The sequence below is a fragment of the Gallinula chloropus genome (genome assembly GCF_964237585.1).
Source record: "Gallinula chloropus genome assembly, chromosome: 4".
NCBI classification, from domain to species: Eukaryota; Metazoa; Chordata; class Aves; order Gruiformes; family Rallidae; genus Gallinula; species Gallinula chloropus.
In genome coordinates, this window is record NC_140088.1 from 35,674,935 (window position 1) to 35,699,363 (window position 24,429).

The following is a 24,429-nucleotide window of genomic DNA, read 5'->3' on the forward strand; positions in this document are numbered from 1 at the left end:
AGTTCTGCTTTCCCTTCTCTCTATCCCAAGGCAGTGTCGTGTCAGTATCTGCTGCTCCCTTTAACCTTCCCTTCCCACCCCCAAGGAGCTGGCATTGGTCCTTCTCAACACACACTGGTTACAAACACAGCAAACTTCAAATAAGGAAGGAAAAAAAAACAAACCAAAACAAAACCTCAGCGATATGGCACCTAAACTCCAAAGTAAAACACTGGAAACAAAAGCACAAACTTGTCCTCCATTCGAAGCAGGATTCTCAGCAGAGGCTGCAGCCAAGTCTTCAGGGGAAGATGTGCCAGATAGAAGGCATGGATCAGCTTCCAGGACTGTAAAAACACAGCCTTAGGGCTTCGAATCACTAAGTGCGCTCCTCTCCAACTTACCAGAAGATCCTTCTCACTCCAGTCCCGAGGGGAGGGGCGCTCAGTATGGCTTGCTGTCGTTCTTGGAGCGCTTGAGCTGTACTTTCAGACGCTTCATGCCAATCTGAAAGCCGTTCATGGACTGAATGGCAGCCTGCGCAGAGACAGGATTGTCGTAACTTACAAAACCTGGAGAAAGGAAAATACATAATTATAGCATGCCCAGGCTGGCCAGAACAGCTGTGCACAGCTGGAAATGCAGGCACTCAAAGGTAAGAAAGGCTTGCCTGGAATGCCATTGTCACAAGTTCAGCTTTTTTAGACTTCTTACTAAAGGCTTGCAGACCAAGCATTGCTTTCAGACGTGCAGAACTTTGGCCAAAAGATCTCAGGAAATTAAAAGAGTATTTTCTAGCCTTGCAACAAAAATGAGTGCTGCTGTTTGCTTTGTGTGAACTCCTATCTGGGAGAAAACAAAACCTGGAAAGCGCTAATCTATATATGAAAGTTCATTACAGACACAAGACTGAAATCACCCTCTTGGCATTATGGGTGCAGCTTTGCTTGGAATGAAGTAGCTGTTACGGCAGTGTAGCTCTTGTACTGCTATTAAGACTAGGTTTCTCTTGGTTGAAAAGTTGTCTATCATTCCAGGAATTGAGAATCTTCTCCAGGGTTTTGAAGGAACTCATTTTAAATAACTTCAATCAACAGCTGGTATCGCTACCTGGCAAGACCAATCCATATGCAGGTATTGCAGCCTGATGCTCAGCATATTTTTCTGTTCTCACAAAGCATCGGACTGTCCGCATCTTTTGGCTCAAATGCTAAAGAGTACAGGATATTATGGAGGCACAAAGCTACTAAAACCATAGAGAAAGACTCATGTCTCCTATTGCATCACAAGAAATCATCCATCAAAAGCCCCATGAGACCTTACAACACTTCAAAAACACTATAACTGCTTGCACTGGGGTCTCAAAGCGACAAAAATAAAACTGTGAATCTTTCAGTCCACACATGCAGCCTCCTAGTAACCAAGCTGCGGAAGAATACATTGTTTGCTCTTTCACCATCACAGATTTTAGCAGTTAAAAAAGAATCTATTTGGACATTAATAGCAGCACAACAGGTTGATTTACAGCTTTAGGGCAGACTTCCCACTCCAATGTGCCTCCTATCTACATACACAACAAGCAGAACAAAACTAGTGGGTAAGAGGTGCAGCCAAAGTTAGGTAGTAAGTAACGGCTGAAATGGTTTTACTATTACAAAGTTTTCAAGAATCAGGAGGAAGCTTCTAAAATTGCCATTAGAACATCAGAGACAAATGCTCCTGCACTATATGGTAGCCATAACAATAATACTTAAAATTATTACTAGAAATTATTGATAATGATAATGCATTAAATAGTATATACAGCAATTTAAACAATTAGTGAAAAGACAGGAAAGGGGCGAGGAGTCACTATACTGTGATTACAGTTTGCAAACACAAATCAGGATGAATTACCGAGGGTGACAACAGTGTAAGGAGGCATAATAGAAAAGCAGAAATTCACAATGAAAAATCATGAAATACAATTCTTCATGGGAAGAGCTTGGATTGATTTATTTTTTAGGAATATAGAGAAAGACTTAAAAGCTTGGGTAGACAATATACAGGGAAAAGAGATTACTAGAAAGAAGCCGCCTTTCTACAGGTAGTGATTAGACCCAACATACCAAAACACTTGCTTAGATTGGTCTGCTTGTCAATGAAAACCTTGGCAGAGACAACATTTCCAAATGGCATGAACATCTGCAGCAGATCCTGATCCCCAAACTCCTGGGGAAGGTGGTAGATAAACAAATTGGCTCCCTCTGGACCTTCAAACAACAAGCAGGAATATAAATTCAGGAAGAGCATGGATAACAGGCTTACTTCACAAAAAAAGGTGAAAGAGCCATTCAAGCCAAATTTCCCAGATGAAACAATAAAACTGCTCTTTGCATTTCTGTGGAGTACTTGATTCCAGAATAAATCAGCATGACCCTTTGCTGGGATTGATCATTCAAATCATTCTAGCACGCATCATTTTTGCATGTAATTTCCACATCCTGCCAAAACTAGTTCACAGATCCTTGCTGTAATGGAAGCTGAACAGTTTGAGTCCCTGATGCTGATTAAAACAAAAGTGGCCGCACAAAGCTTGCAGCCTGAATAAACCAAGTAAATCTCAATACAGAATAAAAGCAGTCACATTATTTGTAATCTGACAGATTCCTTTCATCCTGTATTCTACTGAAAACTTACTCCTATATTCTTGACTTTACACTTTACATTAAACTGATTCTGAGTACGAAGAGTGAAGGGATTCACATTAAGTATCTGTGGGAAGAGATGAAGGACCAAGAAAACAAAATTAATACAACCAGAACCGATTCTCTGAACAGTAGGATGTATCAGGACGCAGACTCACACTCTCCTGTCCTCCAAGAAAATGGAGGTGTATGATTATTAAGCATTTAAGACTAGTGAAATCTTGTGAAAAACCTCCTGTAAAAGTAGCACTTTGGACAGCCCTTAACAGAGAGATCCCACAGGTTTTCTTTCTTTTTTTCAGAATCGTACAGTTACTGAAGATAAACAAAGTCTCTACAGCTAAGTTAGCTGTAAGCGCTGAGCTTGCCCTTTTGAAAATATGAGTTGTTTCTACAACTTTCTGCCTACCTTCTTTTTGGCTTCCTGCTGCGCCAATACTCTGCTGTGTTAAGAGACTCTGGTTGTACAGTGTGGGCAATGCAGCAGCAGCATATTGCTGGATTCCAGAATAAGCCTGTGTGAGGGCTTCCATTGTGCTACCCGTTCCATTTGAGAGACCACCACTGCCAAGTCCTCCATTTAAGGCTGCCATTCCTATATAAGAAAGAGGAAATAAAGATTGAGTCCTTCCCCTGGGCCAGATCAATTACCTTTCACATACTCTGCACTATTACAAAAAGCAGGGAGTAGAACACCCCACTACCCCCACCCCCCGCACTAGTACAGTCTGATGTATGATAATCAGCTAATCCCCCAGCCCACAACACACAGCTTACCTGCTAAAGAGCTAACGTTGAGGCCTGCTGTAGCCCCTGCCAGCGTCTGCAATGCTCCAAGAGAAGCCATTGGATTAACAGAAGAGCTGCTACTGGAGCTAGGTGAGGAACCTGCTATTAAGATAAGACAATTAAACTTCATACAATATTTTTTGGTTCTGATGATTCAACTTCCTCATTACAGTATTTCTGTAAGGCTGGTAAGGAACAGATTAAGGCAAGGCAGTATAATACAGTAAAAAAAAAATCTCAACCCCACTCAGCATGATTGATTGTACTGCTGCTCTCCTCTAGTCCCTTTCTGCATCTGAAAAATTACTACTTCATCACAATAGCTGCGTCGCAGCAATGATCATCCCATTACGTGCCAGACCTAAGACTGTTATGTATTAATGATAGCTCAAGTTGTACCTCAACATAAGATACCCAGCAGCAATGCCCCTTTCTTGCTCACTAAAGAATGGCTACATATTAAGATCTATCCGGGAAACATCAATACCAGGCACCTTCAAGAAAGCTCCAGTCAAGCCAAGCATATGGTTTTCCCATCCCGCCAGAACGGGAACAGCAGATGCCCAGATTCATCTTACACATGAAATAATTTTCCATTAAAAATTCTGCTGTGGCAGCTGGGGCCAGGGCCAAGAAAAATCCTGGGCAGTACATCCAGCATACAAAGGCTATCCTCTGGTGACTGCACCACTAACATCTTCAATCACGCTCACACAGGTAGAGATGTCTATAGATACAGTAACCAGCAGCTTATGCAGCCTGCCAAATTCTACAAGCAGGAACAGTTCTACCAAAGCAGACAGCAAAACTACAAGAAAAAAACATTGACAAGTTGGTGTATCAAAAGAAACAGAAGTTCAAATTTAAGTCCTCTACAAAGGTCGTATAAAATAGGAAAAGTGGTTTCCTGACATATTTGTGGACTACTTAGAAATCTGAAGAAGGTAAGTAAGAAAAGCTATGCATAAAGCTATTAACCCAGAAGTTTAAATTTACTGTACAAGATGCACTGGAAAATATTTATGGCTTCTACAAATTAAAAAGATACTGAGGAGTGATGCTGTAGAGACATCTTACAGTCTGCTTTCAAGTCTGTCTGACCAAGTGGGGAACACAAGAACTGAAATCCAGGAATTTTCAGTTTCCTGCTTTTGTGCTGCTCAGTTATGCTGTGTACACCCATTAAGACTTCTCACACTGTTTGCATCAGTTGAGCAGATTCACACACGCTCCATACTCACCACTTCATACAATGGCACGAGGTCTCTGCTGGAGTGGAATGGAACATGGTAGCTGTTTAAATGCAGTATAGCAAACTTGTCAAACTAGCCTCAGCAAAAGCTGTACCTGACAAAACTAGTCATACCTAACAACAGCTGCATGGGAACCCAGGGAGCTGTACTTCCTATCACTGACAGAAGTAGTGACAAGCCTCCTCTAGGAAAAAAGTTCTAGATTCTGAAATTAGAAGTTGAAAGACAAAAGTCCCAAACTGCATTTTAAAAGGATTACTTTGAAGAAAAGGAGACATTTCCCATCTTACTATCACTAGCACATTATATATTGGAAAATACAGAGAACAAGTTACAGTATAACCCTCAAGTTGGTAGACTTAAAATGCCACAGCTGGCTGAATAAAAGCCAGTGTTCAGAAATTACACAGCTGCCTCGATTTACAGTATCAGTTGTTTCTGCAACATTTCATTGCTAATCTGCATAATTCAAAAAGGCACTATATATCTGACAGATGAGAACACCATTAAAAAAGGCAACCCACAATAAAGCAGTACTGGTATGGAAAGAAATAAATGAAGCCAAGCCTAGAAATCAAAGAACAGATGCCTTCCCTACTTTGAAAGAGTTGTGATTTTTAATAAATTAAACTACTACAAGAGGCTGAACAGTTACTTTAGTTTCGCTGACTTTATCAGAAATCACTTTAAGCAAAGCAAGAAATGCTTTAGTACTGAAAACTCCAAGAAAATTTCACACTGGTTTATTTTCTTTATCATACATATATAGGAATTGCTACACTGAGTCAGCAGCCCATTGCTGATGATGACTAAAAGCAGATAAGTAACAGTAAAGCAGAAATATAGGACAACTACAAAGGAATACTTCATAGGCATGGTCTATATACCAACACAGAGATTTGAGGATCTGGGGTTTTTAAGCCAAGGTCAATGTCTTTGTATTAAAGTCACGATTTTCATTCATTAATTTCAGTGCATTTTGAACACCAAATTCTTTGACACTACTATATTCTAAGGAACAAAGTCTGCAATTAATTGTGCATTATGCAAAGAAATAGCTCTTTTTATTTTTGAGCTGACAGCTGACAACTTCACCTGATATCCTGTAATTCTTGTCTTAAAATATCTAACAACTGGTCTTTCCCTATTCGTCTTCATCACACTGCTAATGTGTTACTAGGCTTCATATCCTCCTCCCAAGCCAGCCTTCTATTTTTCAGGCTCCCTCTTTACTCCTAATAGGGAAGGAGTTCAGAGAACAGTCACCCTTTCTTTCTTCTGTTTTGTGTATTATTTCACATCAGAAAACAGCATACAGTAACATGGATGGAAAACCTGTTTAGCTTTGTACAAGTTCTTTACTCTATTCCTAATACTTAACATTGTTTCTGTGCTGGTTTTGCTGGATGATTGATGGGGGGTTTTCTGCTTGCTATGGAGGTTGTTTTCTTAGATCTATCTACTGAGTGTATATCTAGTCAAAGTGCCTAACGCTAAGAGAACTAGCTGAAAATACTCAAAAAGGCTTTCAAAAAAGTGTAATACGTAGTAAAAAATAACTAGGAACAGTAACAAAACTTGGACATCAACTACCAACTTGCAGAGGTAGGTAGGTTGAAGGGACTGTAAAAGTCTGTTTTAATTTCGTCATCTAGCATCTGAATGATGAGTGAGCGCACTAAAACTCAGGCAGTGAATTGGCCTGAACTGTACCAGAATTAGCCCCAGTAAAAGCAGAAAGACGCCTCTGAAAACAATTTTGCTGGAGACAGGACACTAAGGCCAGCAAACTATCCAGTCTTTGCAGGACCTCTGACAGTTGCCTCTGAAGAGAGGAGAAATGGAAACATGTATCAGCTTTTGCAACCGTTCTATTTCACTCCAGAGCAGACAATTCATATTGATGTGCAAGCTGAAAAGAACAGGCACTCCAATCCTGAAATATTTCTACAGTATTTTCTTGACTGTCCCTTTCATAAGCTAGCAGCTTACACAAGTTTACCTAAGGCCACAGTCCCTGTAACATGGATCACCTATAGATGGATGCAGCAGCATGTTCAGTTCAAGAAGAGTAGCTGCTTTATTGGAAGTTTGAAGGTTTTGCACCGTCCTACCCTACATCAAAACATACAATGCTGCTTGGAAACAAAGTCACTGGGTATTAATATGAAAACAGCACAACACCAACACCACTTAACCCATCTGTGTTCAACCATTCTGATGTGTAACCTATGCACTCTGGATTTCCAAGCAGAAAAGATATCAGTGCAGATTAAAGGAAATTAAGATGTAAGTATGCTTCATGATTGTCTGGATTTTTCCACCAATTACACAATTTGAGGACAAGCTGGGAGAGATGTTCAAATAAGCATCAGGTGAACATTTGGATGACAGATGGTTAGAAGTCAAGCCGGTAGTCACCTCATCTGCAGTTAGGTTTAAGAGGTTATCACAGTAGATGTTGCCATATGTCCCACAGACAAGGCAGGCATTTACTAACACATGGTATTGAAGAGCTATATACCAAGTGTTTCAAAGTCTAGGTATGGTTCAGGAGGGATGCTGTGAGTGTGTGGAGTCCAACAGCCTTCTATGTGAGAACATACAGTGCGAATGCACATATAAGTATTGAAGAGAATATCAAGTTTGCTTTTGTAAGAGATAATAGCTACTTCAGAGTAAAGAGCTAGAAAGCTGTCTAATTACAGGAAGTATCACGAGAGCGAATGCTCTCTGTACACATTAAGACTTTCCCTCCCTCCAAGTTTAAGAGGTTTTCATAGGTGAGGTCATATTCATACCTCTAATGAAAAGCATTGAAACCTTTTCAGTTTGATGTCAGTGACTATATACAGACCACATCTCCTCCAGACCTTTCTATTTCTTTTGAACAAAGCTAATATCTACTCTTTAAAACTATACTTGAAATTAATTAATACAATGGCTGCTTTATGTTATAAACCTGAGTGAACTGACTGATACATCTGTACAGGATATTAATTAAAATGACCCATTGTGACTACTTGATTGTTGACAACAATCATTTATTGATATGAGTAGGATCAGAAAGTAGTTTGGATGCAGCACAGAAGGTGCTTAAAATCAGACTGTTCTGCAACCCTAGGACCTCTACCAGCATGATCTACAGTGGAATAGACTCCTGAGATACATCTCTCATCAAGGTAAAAGGAACCTGCAGAGTGCTGTGGAACAGCCAAAATTCAGAGGGGAAATCAAAGAATCACACAACACCAGTCTAACTTCAATTGAAAAGAACCTTTATGGATCATCTAGTCTAATGGCCTGCTTAGAGCTGGTCTAACCTTTGAGTTAGGTCAGCCTGTTCAGGGTCCTTTCCAATTGCATTCTGAATCTCTGAAATGATGGAGATTTCACAGCCCTCGTGGCACCTGGTTCCTGAACTTAACCACTTGCACCATTCATTTTCTTTTCTATACAGTCAGAATTTTCTCAGTTGCAACTTGATCTACCAGCCCTGTCCTTTCGTTGTACGCTTCTGAGGAGAGGCTGCCTCTGCCTTCTCTAGCAGGTCTGGCATTTGAACTTCACAACCTGTCAGCTGGCAACTTCACCACCTCTCTCCACCTCAACAAATCAGAGAACAAACAAGACAAGAGCACCAATGAGGAAATCTTAATTCTAAATGCCAGTTACTGCAAAATTGTAACCTGACAATTCCAGCTCTGATGATGGATGAATAAATATGGGAGAATTTTTCAGATTATTCACATTCTCTACAATGAAGAAGCATTAGGGGGTTATAAACGCAGCTCTTCCTCAACTCCTCCTTGTTGGGGTTTTTGTTTGGTTTGCTTGGGTTTTTTAATTATAAAATAGGATACCATAGCTGGGTGTCAGGGTAAAATTTGAAATTTTAACTTTTAAGGATTGCAGACCACAGACTTTTTATGCATAAAAAACCTGTCCAGCAGCAGAGCACTCTTTGAACTGAATTCTTTCCTGGGGATTTCTCTAAGAAAACTGCGCAAAGCACCCAGTTTAACTCCTGATCGCGTGACGTACGCTAAACAGCTTTTCCTTGTAATCGCTTTACAGCATCTTAGTCCAGCTCCTTGGTCTTCCTACACAATACAAAACACCATCCATGGAAATTTGAAACATCTGCCAACCCTGCTTTAGTTTCTCACAACCACAGGTAAGGCTGAAGTTCTGTAGGCTCAATTTCAAAACTCGATAAGCAGTTTGGCTTTTTATGGGGAAAAAAAACAAACCAAAACAAAGATACAACACCCCATCCCCCCAAAAAAACCTCACCCAAAACCAATCCCCCATACTATACTGTAGATGCTGGAAAAATGACACCCTGAAAATATGGGGTCTCTTCCCATGTGTGGATTTAGAAATAACCAAATGGGACAATGATCCTCATTTGTGGTAAAACCCGAGTATGTCTAATGTAGGCATAATCTGTTTTTTGTTTTCTTGTTCGTTGCAATAAGCAAAAGAACACTACTTGGATATTCTAGCCTCTCTGGATAATGTACATAACCAGACCAACAATAACTACAAAAACAACCCCAAATGAGCAAGATACCAATTTTTACACACAACTCATACACTCAGTTCTAGACAACCACTTTCCAATAAACGTACTGGGTGTCTGTTTATTCTACGTCTATGAGGTAGCTACAGTATCCTTGTCTTCACTAATGGGAGGGGAATATAAACTGTACTGTTCTAGTGCACAGAATGGATTACTTCATGCTTAAGGCATCTTCTACGTCTGTGTCCAAAGGAACAGGGTACATCTACCACAGTACATACTTAAAAATCACAAATAAACCAAATACGTGATGAGATTGTAATAATGTGACTGGAAAGAGGTCACCTACCTTTTTGCTTCATGATGACCTCAAAAATTCTTTTTACTCTACATTCACCTGACCATTTGGAGGAAGGAACACAGCAGGTAAAAAAGGTTTTGCTGGTGGCAAAGGTATCTACCCTAAACCAAGGCAGGTAAATCTACTAGTAAAACTGCTCATCTATTAAAGAATCAATATGGAAGAAACAAAAAGGCACAGACAAAACAGGTGACACCTATATGGAAAGGACTCTTAGGGCAACCCATGCCGCAACACCCTATAGCATAGGCAGTCTCTTACCTGAGCTGGTGAGCACACTCAGGGGGCTGCTGGAGGAAGTGAGTGCAGCCGTACCACTCGGTGTATTCTGAGCTGCGCTGGCCGCAGCTGCTAATGCAGCCAGGTTCTGTAATTGCATCGCATTCAGTCCTGCAACACATTGAAGAATGCACACAGTTTTTCCTACAATAGTCACCTTCATCCAAGCTTAACAGATCCAGCAACCTCAGCACATCACAAGGGAGTAATGGGAAGGAGTTTAAAAACAACAGGTTTAACACTAATAACTGGTATTTTCTACCTTGTGATTCTTTGCTGTAACTAAAAAAGCAGCTCTTAATTGCTCAGATAGATGAGTTTCAGTAAAAGACCAGGTAGTCACAATCCCAGATGTAGACCCCAGAGTACAAAAAATTTCAAGCGCTGTTCTCTCGTCACAAAAGCACAGCAGCTTTCACTGAGAGTTAAGCTAGGATCTGACAGGGCCTCTGCAAGCTAGAGAATTTACCTAGACACCAGGCCAATAATCTCCTCTTCTCGTGTCCCACTCCACTCTCTTTGTATGGGAACAGTAATAACTGCAATTAATTCTTTCAAGACTTACACATCCTGTGTCCACAAAGTAACACCTTTAAACCACCATCAGCTGAGTACCAGAATGTTTTGTTTGATCCCCTTGGCAGACAAGATGCAACAGTCAACTATGAGACAATGTTAGGCAGCAATGCCTGACCATGAGATCACCCATCCTAAACGTAGCCCAGTCAGTTGGTCAAACTGAAGTAAAAAATGGGAAATATCAGGCATGTTGTGGGTAAACAGCCAGGAAACCTTCCTCTCCCTGTCATAATCCCTGTATTGATGAACTTTTACTGGTCAATTTACTCATCTGACTCACCATAACTTTGAGTTATAATTTTTGAATTAAACCATTCGGTCAATACTGACACTGCAGATTGCCCTCTTTTCCTGCCATGGGATTGTCATTGGTACTGATCTTCTAAATTCTGTATTTTAGCCATCCTTTGGTAGGCTACCTCCGTTCTTCCAATTCTGACTCTCTTCCCCTTTCCTTTATTTCCCCTTTTTGTCTCTACCTTTGCTTATTCTACCAATTGCTCCTCTTTTCATCTGACTTCAGACAATCCCTAGTAATTCTTCCCTAAAAAATTAAAACCAAAATTACATTAATCACTATTCATATAACAGTATCTGGAGACAGGACAAGGGGCAATGGATGCAAGTTGGAACACAGAAGTTCCGCACCAACACGAGGAAGAACTTTTTCCCAGTGAGGGTGACAGAGCCCTGGGACAGGCTGCCCAGGGAGGTGGTGGAGTCTCCATCTCTGGAGATATTCCAGACCCGTCTGGATGTCTGTCTGTGCAATATGAGCTAGGGAGCTGCTTTGGCAGGGGGGGTGGACCCGATGATCTCTCGAGGTCCCTTCCAACACCTATGATTCTACGATCAAAATGTCCTAGACAGATGTGTCACCTCATCTGTTAAATCCTTACTAAGTACTTGGTGACAAAGGGCACAAAAATTACAAAACTGAGACTGTAATTGTAAGTATGTAAACAGACAACACAACGTTTCTAAAAAAACACAGCGTTTCTAAAAAAACTTCTAGTACCTTCCACCTTTATTTAGATTGTCAAGGTGTCACACTAACATTAAAGCGTGAAGTTAAAACCAGAAAGTTGTAATTTTTAGTTTTATTGTGCTGCAGAGGGTTAAAAATGCAAGTGTTAGAACTAGTGAAGAACAGAGGAGCTTGCCTCCCTGCTGAAGCAGTTTGGCATGTGTGCACTGCACCTGTCCTCTTGTCATCACATTGTTTTCCCATCTGCTTTCAAACAGGGTCAAGATAAAGTTTTGTCTACAAAGTCTGATACAGTTTGAGATCTATTACCTACTAAATTTTTCTTTCTACGAATTTCAAGAAAGCAGATTGGCTGACATATTAACAGCACTTTGAATCAAAAAGTCATTCTGTGAATAATTCTCTCAAAACATGCAACATGCTCTTTATATGTCTGAATTATGAATTTTTAAGTGAAGACAGAATTACTCTGGAAACTTTACAGACAACATGAACTAGTTAGCTCCTTCCCCCTACCCCAGTTCTTGTAGTCACAACATGAACTGCAGTACTCTTTCTCTTTTACCACCACTTGCTTTTAAATAAACACAAGAGGGGGGAAAAAAACAGCATCATGCACATAAAATATTATAGATCACCACCCCACAGGATAACAGCAAAACTAATTTTTAAAATTGCTTTTGGCAAAAGTCTTAAGTCTAAGAGCTCTGAAAAGATCTAACATGAAAAAGTAAACGTAAGAAGCTAAGCTTAGAAACAGCCTCAAGTTTAAGCCAAAGTTCTTATAATCAAAAGCCTAACACTTTGCAAAACCTTGTAACTACTGATGGGCTTACCAACACAAATCAGATGTACAAAGACACTTTTCTTTCTTAACACTTTTAGATCAACCTCTGCACAGGCAGGGCATGTAATACTGTGAACTACTGTGTAACTCCAGCAGACAATTGTAAAAGCTTAAAATGTTCAGTATTAAACCCAAAACCATCGCTTTTCTATCAGCAGAAGAATTTAAAGAATGTAGTGAAGAGACTTAATAATGTGTTTTATTATTCCCTACTCTGTGAAGGCAGAGGGACAAACAATTTACAGCCCCAGTACTGCTGTATTTAGTGAAATACTCTTAGCAGTGCACAGGAAGGAATTTTGCTCATACCTGTTCAGCTGATATTTCCCTAACAGCAATGGCAGAATCGACTGTAATTCAAAGGAAGGAATTAACCTGAATGAAGGATGAGTTCACATTCCTACCAACGATGAACTCTCAACTTTGATGTAATAAGAACAATTTAAAACTGGAAACCTAAGCAGCCATTACCACTGAAACACATGCCTTAGCGCATGGTGATTCACGTGTGCACCTGTTTGGATGAAAACAAATACACGAAGCCCATCTTTGTATACCCATAAGGGAAGAAGTTTTAAATGCCAGAGGTAGGGGACGTTAACAGCATACAACTTACCTTGGGGACAGTAGTTAACTAAGATTAAGAAGGAACAGACAAACCTATAGCAGAGGCTTCCTGTCATTCCAAAGGTGTGAGTAAACTCAGGACTACTTATTTCAAATGAGATTAATATATCTACACAGCCTTTTGACTATTTTCTCTACCCTCTTCCTTTCTTTGGCACTGAATTTGTCTTCTGGTGGAAAAAACTCACCTCCCATTGGGTGGAGGCTGCTCAGTGTGTTCAGGTTCCCAGATGACGCAGCTGCTGTCTGCTGAAGGAGCTGCAAATAAAGCTAGACATTACACCAAAAAACAAAACAAGAGTGAGAGTGAGGGCTGGCTCCGCTTCTGGGACAAAATGCATCACACCACAGCCAGAGCGCCGTCACAAAGGGAACTCCCACTGCCCATGCACCACATCATAGCAAAGCATAAAGAGAATTCCCCTTACACAGTACAGCCAGAGCACCACCATAGTGAAAATCCATGTTGCCCATGCATCACATTGCAGCCAAAGCAACAGCACAATGCTTTCCTCACTCAACGTAACACACGGTGACGGAAGTTTATAGCTAATACACCAAGAGAAAACCAAGAGAATCAGTAGAAAGAGAACACCTACTCAAAGCACCTCAGGCAGGATTACCACCCCTCAGGATACACTGCCTCGAGCCAGACTTTACAGCTGATACTGCCAGCACAGGACAAATGGCAAATGCCATACCAAAACCAAAGAGCCACTGTGAGGGGGGAACCCCCTCCACTTTAAGCATAATAGCCATGAGAAGTATGTCAAGCTTCAGCTCAAGAGCTATTTAGAGAGATTTCCTGTTCCCTTCTCCATTAACTAGGTGGTGTTATACAAAAATTCTTATCTGCCAAACCTAAAGCAGCAGTGAGAGAGAATACTCCCACTTCAACAGTACACCACACAAAGAATGAGATTAAACGTTCCTTTTCTGTTCCCTAGGCCTTGTATTGCTGGAATACAGTTCTCAGAGCTACCCTGGCAACCCACATGAGCCAAAGCACATCAGTCTATGAAAAATTCACCCTTTAAGTACCCAGAAAAATCAACTAAAATCAGTGACAAATACCAGAATACTTTCTGTTGTATTATTTTCCTAAAGAGACCATTTTCTCTCTATTCTCTGTGGGATGGGTTTTTTCGTGGTTTTGGTGGGGTTTTGTTTGGTGGGTGCTTTTTGGAGATCAAATTGGGGATTAAGAACCCTCCTCCTATTTATCAGGAACCTTCTGAAAATGAATACATTAAGCACTACAGGACAGTCAGACACTGTAATCCCTGAAGAGACAGAAAAAACCCAAATCAGAAACTCACTGCTAAGTATTGGGGTCCAAGTGTGTTGAGACCAGCCAGGTTTCCCCACACTGAGGCAGCACTGATCTGTTGCATTTGTTGCTGGAGCTGCTGAGCAATTCGTTTCTGCTCTTTGTCCTTCTGTGTGTCTGCAAATTTTACCACAATGGGAGAAGAGCAACCCTGCAAACAGCAATTCAAACGATTACATATTTGCTATCCCCAGCAGTCACAAAAATAATGCATTAAGACACAGTCATCAGAAGTATTCTCCTCCCCCACATGCATATATTTATTTTAACAGCACGATACATTAAAGGTTCAAAATCTCATTTGTTTTCAATTCTAGTTTGTATTTTGTTGTTTTCTCTTCAGATGAAGTTTCCATCTTGAGCTCTAAGAAGAGCAGCAGAACAAAAAGGTCCAGAAGTAACACTTCCAAAGAAACACACACTGCACTTTGTGCTCTGTAGTCCTCCAAACTCCACAGTGATTGCCCAATAAATGACAATCTCCTTACACCCACTAACTTGCTTTACCTCCATGGTTTGTGCTTGATGCATTGCTTTAATTGCTGTTTGTGCCATGGCTCTCGTTGTAAAAGTCACAAATGCACAACCTGTAGCAAGAACAAAAAGGAACCAAGTCACTGACTACATCTGCAATTACTGGAACGAACAAATAAATTAAAGTGCCTACAGGGGAAATGGGCTAAGGAAATCACAAAAGAGCTGAAATGCCACCTTGAGTTGCAAAAGGCAGCATCCAGTGGACAACCTTGAAATGTTGGAAAAGCTTCATGCTTACCCCGGCTCAGGCCATCTGGGCCCCGTAGTATCCTGCATTCTTCAATCTGCCCAAAGGGGGAGAACATCACTCGGATATCATTTTCATTGCACTTCTTGGATATCATTCCAATAAACAACTTCCTATCTTCTACTGCTAAGAAATCAAAAGATAAAAGTATTACCAGCAAATATGCACTTATTTTTGTCAAGTCTTCTCCATCAACTACAGCTATTTCCCTTGTATTTAGGGTAGAAGCTTGTAAAGAGCAATATTCCAAATAATGGAATATCTTTAGTTTAAGAGGATGCATATGAGATACCTCAATGAACCCAAAGGATCTGTTTTATGTTTACACTTTGCTTCCTTGCAAGCCTGTGAACTGCAAGAATGTCAGAAAAGGGAAAAAATGTATCAAATTCAGCAACTCCCTCATCTCCTGCATGCAGTTCCTGGTAAGCAAGAGAATACTTGTGCATATTTTACTGTGTTTTCACCCTCTCTCCTCCATCTTTTCTATTTTTAGACTACTGACATACCTATCTAAACCATCAAGTGAGCTGCAGGAAGCTTCTTTCTAGCCTCTTTATCGTGCCAATCACTTAAATCCAGATCTACCCTCATGCTTCTGTCTCAACAGTGTAAGCAATACCAGTTGCTGAAACACAACTGGTTTTAGTTGTTTCAGATTCATCCTTTCTGCTCTGTACCAAAAGCTACTGTGATACTGTGTCTTGCCTCTACACGCCGATGCTACTAGACCCATTTGAGCCAAAGAACACCTTTCAGCATGCAGAATATTTTGTAATAAATGGTCCATAAAGAGATCTCTCTCAACTTTTCAGATAGTGGCTACTAATGTCAGCTGAAGGTTACTTAGGGGAGTACGGTGAATTTGAATCCAGAGCAGAACTTTCATCTCTCATTTTACTTCTTTAAAGATTCTAATCACATCTGAAATACTTGCTTTTAAAAGACAAAGCAAATTATGCAGAACACAAGACAGTCTGCAAATACCACATTCAGCACAATATAAAACATAATATGATGAAGACTGTAGCACAAATTGAAGTTTCAAGAGAGAAAGTCAGCTATTTAGTGCCATGGTGAGTGGAAATTAATTTAATTGCTGAATCCTCTATAGTGTTGAAGGGGAAAATTCCAAACTATTCCAGCTGACATGACTTCAACTATTAAATCTTCATACTTGTCAGTCCACTTTCAAGGACTTACAAACAGTGAAGTCCTTTCAAATCACTTTTAAGTCCATTTTAGTTCAAGAGATCCAGAATCCCTTTTATTATTGGCAGTTAAAATATTTTTAACTGAAACTTTCTTATTGATATTTTCACCTACACCTTTTAATAAAAGTCTTATAATTATAAAATAGCCTTAGCACTCTCACTCTAGAATTCCATTACTTTTTCCCTTTTTCTATTACTTCCCTAGGATATTTGTATGTGTGTAGGTATGTATAATGCAAGATTTTAAAGAACTTATTTTCTTCTCCTCTCTTCTTCAGAAGAATTACTCATTTCTAGGTATTTACACAGAAATACATTCTGTATACACATGGAAGAATTTGCAGATGGAATTATTTCTACTATGTGTTACCCATATATTCTATCTTCTGTGTCCAATTATCTTAATACGTAAACTGTCTAGAACCAGGATTATCTTGCCCATGATGCAATGCTAATCTTATAGTAACTATGGCAAATGAAGAACATCAAACTTCAGCCAAGTCTAGAAAGGCTGAAACTACAAGATGCTAAACACTTGCTTTGGTTCTCTTCCAATACTATATACAGACACACACATTTGAGCATGTATGTACATATATACTCATCTTGAATACTAAATGATCACTTACCCAATGGTAGATGGTAAATGTCTTGATACATCTGAAATGGCCAATGTGCAGAAATATTCACAATTTTTTTCTCTACTGAACTGCTGTGAGTTCTCAGTCTCCCTTGTATGTTACAAGAAGTTTTGACTCCCACCCTAGCTGCCAGAGGCCTTGTTTCAAATTGGTCAAACACTTGAACATTCGTTCTTAGATTTCATGGAATCACAGAATGGTTTGGGTTGGAAAAGACCTCAAAGAACCTAGTTCCAAGCACCCTCACACCACGGGTAGAAACACTCTTTGATAGACCAGGCTGCTCAGAGCATTCAACCTGGCCTTGAACAGTTCCAAAGCGGGGGCATCCTCAACTTCTCTGGGCAACCTGTTCCAGTGCCTCACCACCCTCACAACAAAGATGGTTTCCCCCCTTATATCTAATCTAAATCTACCCTCTTATTTTAAAACCATCACACCTCATATATCACTACACTCCCCTTATTAAGAATCCCTCACCCTCTTTCCTGTAGGCCCCCTTTATATACTGGAAGGCTGCTATATATTCTCCCAGAGCCTTGTCTTCCCCAGGCTGAACAAGACCAACCCTCCCAGCCTGTCTTCACAGGAAAGGTGCTCCAGCCCTCCGATCACCTTCATGGCACTCCTCTGGACCTTTTCTGACAGGTCCAACTGTCTTATGCTAGGGGCCTAAACACAGTACTCCAGGTGGGATTTCACAAGAACAGAGTATCATAGAATCATGGAATATACTGAGTTGGAAGGAACCCATAAGGATCATCAACTCCTTGCACCTGTGGTGGCACTTGCTTTTACCCACAGCCACAGGTCTTCTCTAGCTGCAGCCCTGACTTGTCCTGTGACAGCCTAAAACAGATTTGGTTTAGTGGAAGCAACAAAACTTTTTCCCTTATGTTCTCAGCCCCTTCTGCTGTTGTTGGGTTGACACAAAGCAGGGAAGGAAATGTCTGCTTTGACTGTAAAGGGGACAAAAAGACCGTGTGGAATGAATCAAAAGAAAGCAAGCCGTGAAAACTGGAACAGAGCAGAGTGGGAGAGTGAGTGTCACCTCCCTTGGCCTGTAAACCCTTCTTTTGATGCAAACCCAAATACAACTGGCCTTCTGGGCTGCAAGCGAACATTGCCTGCTAATATTCAACATTTTATCCATTAATAGCCACAAGTCCTTCCCTGCAGGGCTGCTCTCAATCCACTCGCTGCCCAGCCTATATCCATGTTTGGGATTGCCCCAAACCATGTGCAGGACTTGGCCTCGTTGAACTTTGTGAGGTTCACATGGGCCCACCTCTCAAGCCTGTCAAGGTCCCTCTAGATAGCATCCCTTCCCTCTAGGGTGTCAACCACAGCACTTAGTTTGGTGGCATCTGCAAACCTGCTGAGGTTGCACTCAATCCCACTATCCATGTCCCCAACAAAGATTTAAACCACCTTAGCACAAAGAAGAACTCACTGGATGTTTCCCTAATTGACAACATGGTTCTATCACAAGCAGCAGCAGTGGGATATACTGAGTCATGGCATTTTAGATACATCACTCACACTACCTACTATATTCAACACACACTTTTTTTTTTTTAAATTTAAACACCACCCCCTGTTCCCCAAACAGGTCTCCAATTCAAGACGACTTCATTAGAAGCTGTTCAACAAAAGGAAAATCCTCAGGCTTCCCTATCAGCACAAGTGATGCTACCAAACTCAGACTTCAGTAAAGCTTACCATTACTTTTTTCACTGTCAGCTGGTTTCATCTGGATAGGATGGTGCATCTGAAACATAAAACAATTAATCCTAGAAGCATTCACTTTATACTATATGAAATATATCCCTTAAGAAATGTGGAAGAAAAACAGTAGCCTAAATTGCCTCTACAAAAGTGTGTATGTAACAATATATATATTCCTAGAAGAAAGAAGTTTTCCTAATGGTATGCCAATGTTTTTCCTTGGGGAGTATTACAGGAGACATGCCCACCCACTTCACCACAATATTATTCTCCCAAATGCTACAAAGTTCCCTTAAGATCTCTTATCATACAACAGGTTAACATATATTTGTGTAACGGTGGTGCCAGAGCTCAAAAACACAAGAATGAGTTGCAAAGAAAGCATGGCTCTTCTCTTACCCCTGGGAGGATCTTCATGTTGTGAAGAGCATTCTGTGCTTCTAGTGCAGCTTTACGGGTATAAAATGTAACAAAACAGCACCCTGCAATTGAAACAAAATGTCAGCAAAGACAGAACACCATCAGTCTTCAGGGTCTGTACAGATACAGCCAGTCCCTAGCCTTCCAATGTAAAATGTATGATAAAAGGTTAGATATTGAAATAGGTAGGTACTACTGCTCATTGCTGTTTAAAAAAGGATTTTTAAGTCTAATAAAATAGAATATGTCCAGAACTGACCCATCATTAAGACATTTATATATACTTGTCAAGTAATTGTTGGCTACTTCCAAACTCAGCAATTATTTCCTAATACCAAAAGCCCACCTAGTTTCACATAAACTAAGATAACTACACGTAACTGAACTGCAAATCCAGGTACAGCATTTACTTAGGATTAGACGTACACAAATGACTAAGGTCTCAATTTTATATTTATCTGAAACTGTGCCACTTCCAGCAACATTTTGATCATACCATGATGCTCTGGAAGAATACAATATTAATTTGACATTCTGCTTTGCAATTATAATCCATACTCTTCAAGCATTCCCATTGCTTCTAAGCTCTTAAAAAAAACCACAACAAAACAAACTATGTTTTACCTCAGCTCAGCTGGATCACAGTCCGAGTACAAACACATACACTTAAAGCCTATAAAGCCTGGGCTTGCATGCACCTGGTTGTACAGAGCTCCAACACACAGGGACATTCAAATAAGCCAACAGCTAAGACTGAAAGTAACTATGTGGAAGGAGCTGAGGCACCAAATCTCGCATGAGACGTTCAGAAGCTCTCACCTTTGCTTTGAGGAGGGTTTTGGCTCCTGTCTCTCAAGACATTTATTTCATAGACAGCACCATACTGTTCAAAAAGTTCTCTTAGATCCTTCTCACACCAGCTTCGTGGGACCTGACCCACAAACATCTTGATAGCATCTAGATCAGGTTGGTCTGGGTGATCCAGTGTGCCATTCATTTTCTTTGAGCTATGAAAAACAAGAAGGAATTTCTGGTTTATATCTTTCCACAGATTCTAGAAGCAATTGCAGCTAGAAGCAGCACAGTGAGATTTTCAGAAAAAAAAATAGAGTCTTTCTACACACAATTAAAATAAACATAGGGTAAGAGACACTTGCACATTCCCAGTCCTGCATACCAGAGAATATTCAGAAACATCATTCACATTCATTGGCAAGCTGTGTACTTGAAAACCAAACACACTCTACACAGCTGTTTAAATCTTCTCTTAATTCATGTTCCTATAATGTAGTCAACATCTGGGACTCAGGACACAAATGAGTTCATATGACTGAAAAACAGCACTAGTTCAACCATGTCAAATCTTAAAGAAAAAGAAATGAGAATGGGAGGAAATCTGAACTCAGTCTATCCACAGACTCCTGAAGTTGTCAGTAACCACCGAGATTGAGAGGGTAACTTTTTCTTTTTAGACTGTTTTTCAGTGTGACTATCTGGAACTGTTTCCCAGGATGAAGATCCATCTTAAAACAGAGAAACAGATACAACTGAACAGATGAGAAGTTTCATTAAAGGTTTAAAAGGCAGTAACTCTTTGGAAAGCTAGGGAGTTTTCAACAACATTTGGCCAAAAAACCCCATGTGTGCTTAGGCTGTATATGAACAGGTATGGACAATCTCATTAGTCACAGAATCAAGTTGAGCAATGGCAGGGTGTTAACATAGAGAAAAAAAAGTGTTATCTTAGACTACAACACCACAAAAGCTTGGAGTATAAGAATCTTCAATAGGCTTCAAGACATTACATCTAGCCACAAAAGCAGTCTACAGCCTATTAATAACAGTGTTACACCCACCCAGCTCCTTCAGTCACACACTGCTTTCTGTGTTGACTCCTCCCTGTTCGTCAAGTGCAATGGGATGTCTTGTTATCAGTAGACACAGCCTGGTATACCACAGGACCTATTTCTGTGGAAGACTGACTGTAACCCCATCCTATTGTAGCTACAATGATCTGTAGGTTAAAATTGCTGATTAACCCCTGCATAATCTAGAAAGGACATGGGGAGTGGAATAGTAGCTATAGGACAATTCCCTCCGCCCCCACACTCTTTGTTGAGGAATACAGGTGGCCTTCTTCCAGAGTAGTCAGTTCTCTTCATCTCTGTTTTTTCCACTAAAGATATTTTTTGAATGGCTTATGAACTGCACATTACAGTAAACAGTGTTCCGCTCAATGTCTATCTCCACTCATAGCTCCCCAATAGAATAATAAAAAAAATAATCCAAACCAGGTAACTTTTAGGGTTGTTTTTTTCCCACTCAATTCATTGCTGTTCACAGCCCCAGGAAACACTGATACCAGGGAAAGCTCATAATTTTTCATCTGTATGAAAAGACCTCAGAAACAACAAAGCTTCTTACTAGAAGGGAATCATCATAAATACTTTCACTCCTCACTACCTTTCCACTCAGGAAGGGTCAGCACCTCTCCAAACAGCCAAAGCAAACAATAACTTTTACAAAGGGGTTAACTCCCTCTTTTCATTCAACGTCTTTTCATTCCATTTGAGAACTGGAAATCATCTTCCCTCTTTCAATAGTAATTTTCAGCCCTGCATCCTATGCCAAGGGTAGCTGCAGGATCCTGTTAACTGGGCAACTCTTACCATGACCTCAGCAGTATTCAAGGCATCTTTCACTTCTAGTTGAAACATTTAATCTGGAGTCATTAATAGGGAAGAACGGAAATTCTTCTCCCAACAATTGATTCAAACAACTGATTTTATAGTATCAGCACCTGTAGCATACTAGAAGCAGTACTGTCAAATAGCCTTATACCTCCACAGCCCTCATCCTCCAAATTATCAGATCATTTCCCCCTCTCCATCCAATATCCAACATCAACAGTCAATGCCTACTAGGATTTTAAGAAAACAAACTTCCAGCTCTCCTAATTCTCCCCTCCTTCCCAGGGGAATTCATCAGACAGTACAGGCTTCAGCGACAGAAATTCCAACTATCACTTTAGTTATAAACTTTCATGTGAAGATGAAATACTTACACAGGGCTAGCATTCAAGGAGCAATGGTCCACCATCATCTCTGGAAGGAAATCCAACTTGAACGCAGCCATCACCTCAGTCTGTGACAAACTACTAACACTAAATTAGTGTATTGCCTAACCCCCAAACAACGCCACTTCCAAAAGTCCTGCAGGTCTTAACACTCAGTCACACAAAACAACCACTCAAACCACAGAAACAGTAGCTCAGGGAGACCAGCAATAGACACCACAGAAACAGGCTGGACTGGGAAAGGGACATGGAATCCCAGATTAAAAAGGGGATGTGACCATGTGAAGGGAGGCTCAGCTTAATACACAATGAAAATGCTGATGCACTGGGCTTGTTTTGTGTAATTTTCCCTGGCGAAGCAGTACTGAGTGCACTGTCAGATAAACAGAGTGTCAGATCCATGAAGATAGCAATGGGTAACAGAGCAGAAAGAATACAAACTCCAGTCTTTCCATCCCCAACTAACTCCTTGCCTCCCAAAATGGCAGTCCAAGGCCTTGAGGTTCAGACAGACACTTCTCATATCACCAGTGGAAAGGCATGAAGTCAAAAAGGTTCCTTCACCATAAACATTTTCAACAGCTGATCTCACTCTCTTCACCTAGTATACTATTTTTGACACTCTAACTTCCAGCAAGAAAAATGTCAAATAAAATGTTTTTCTGAGCCTGCCAAAAAAAAAAATCAAAGCTAAGATTTGATTACTCAAAAATTCCTTAACTACTACAAAACATAAACACCTACTTTTATAGGAGCAAACCCTATTCCATTGTCCTTGAAACAATATTTAACCCATCAAAATCAGAGACAGAGAGAATGTACAGATTATAAAGAAAGGGAAAAACAGTGATTTGGTGAAAACTACTTAATAATCTTTGAAAACACTGCTCAGAACACCTCAGCTGCTTCAACTTTAAAACAGGAATAACATGTTGACCAAGGAACTTTGAGGTGTATTTATATAAACAGGCCTGATCTCTTGCTACATCTCCAACACCCAAACTAATGGGGAAATAATCTGGGCAATGCTGGATGCATTGGGAGATGCAGAAATATTGAACTGTGGAGACTGAGTGCTGTGGTGGCATCTGTATGTGCTTGAGCACTCCAGGAGGGATGATTAATTCGAGTCCAACATGAATTCAGATAAACCTTATGTACATGGTCAATATAACCACAAAATGAACTCCTAGAGCATCAAGGAATGCACGCCGAGGCAGCCATGATTGCTTTTCTTGTCTGTCAGTGCCTGCAACGTGCACTTGCAGTTATTTAGACTGGCCATAATATACAGCTCTCTCTCCTTGCAGTTACAGTACATCAATTATTTCTTCATAAACGAAGGTTTCCAACCTTTGAAAAAAATAAAGTACTTTTCTGATCTAACCTACAGTGAGGTTAATTAAACGGTTAATAAATGAGCTATGCCTCATAATACACATATATGCACGTTACTGCAAAATAAGAGAGGAATTTAGCACACACCAGATATTCAACAGTAAGTACTTCATGCATGCTCTTACTAGGAAGTAAATGCAAGAAAGCTTATTCTTGAAAGGAAAAGGTGTAAGCTACCTGTTAAGCACCACTGTTAAAAGCATGCAAACAGGCACTAGGAAGCACAGGTCAATTTATTATCTTCCAGTACGTTGTTCCTATCTACCTCTAGGTACTCTTACAGGCTTCCCACTTGATGCTATGTTACATAGAACACATCATATTCAAATTTTACATTGAGCCTGGAGCTCACTTAATGGATTTCTATAAAATGAGCCCACACAGAGAAACACTTTAGATTTATACAAACAGTGGCAAGAACCCCACTGTATCTTCTGCGGCCCTAATTATATAAATCTATAGACCAACGCTGTAAATTCTGGTCTTGCCTATGAAGACCAGAATTCATTCCTTCTGGTCTTCCAGTCATCTTTAGCTTTTTTAAGCAGTCAGTAAAATACCCCAGAGCAGACATGCTCACAGTAGGTTTGATGAAAGATGATGCTGGTAACAGATACTCTAGAAAATGGGTTTTAAAAAGGTTACGGAGATTGATTAGTTTACTGAAGAGTATCACCAAGTCATTATGATTTTATCCTACACCCATCATTTCCCTCACGTCTCTGCTCCTCCAAATGGAAATCATGTCTGGTTGTTCCATTAAGACAAACCTGCAACAAGCTACAGGCATTGTCACACTGTTACAACTCCACACCAAATTTAGTCTACTGGCTTTGATAATTAAGATGTTAGTTCTGTGCAACTATCCCTGCTACGCATTTATTTTTACTTCTTGGTATACCTTAATTCCTCCTGTGACGTGGT

The 24,429-nt window shown here is 40.3% G+C and overlaps 1 protein-coding gene across 8 annotated transcripts; it reads right to left on the minus strand.

The window, feature by feature from the left end:
- Positions 1-423: 423 nt before the first annotated feature.
- Positions 424-22,166, minus strand: CELF1 (CUGBP Elav-like family member 1; the record flags this gene model as incomplete). Of its 8 annotated transcripts, none has more annotated exons than XM_084262912.1 (13): positions 424-551; positions 2,088-2,231; positions 3,076-3,261; positions 3,444-3,554; positions 9,856-9,984; positions 13,103-13,184; positions 14,234-14,395; positions 14,752-14,831; positions 15,020-15,151; positions 18,606-18,654; positions 19,011-19,093; positions 19,851-20,038; positions 22,096-22,166. In XM_084262912.1, the coding sequence occupies 13 exons, from the start codon at positions 22,164-22,166 to the stop codon at positions 424-426; spliced, it is 1,545 nt and encodes a 514-aa protein (XP_084119038.1). The 8 variants fall into 8 exon arrangements, with proteins under 8 accessions (XP_084119038.1, XP_084119037.1, XP_084119040.1 ...); XM_084262911.1 differs by having other exon boundaries at positions 3,444-3,557; XM_084262914.1 differs by having other exon boundaries at positions 13,103-13,172; positions 15,020-15,154.
- Positions 22,167-24,429: the final 2,263 nt, after the last annotated feature.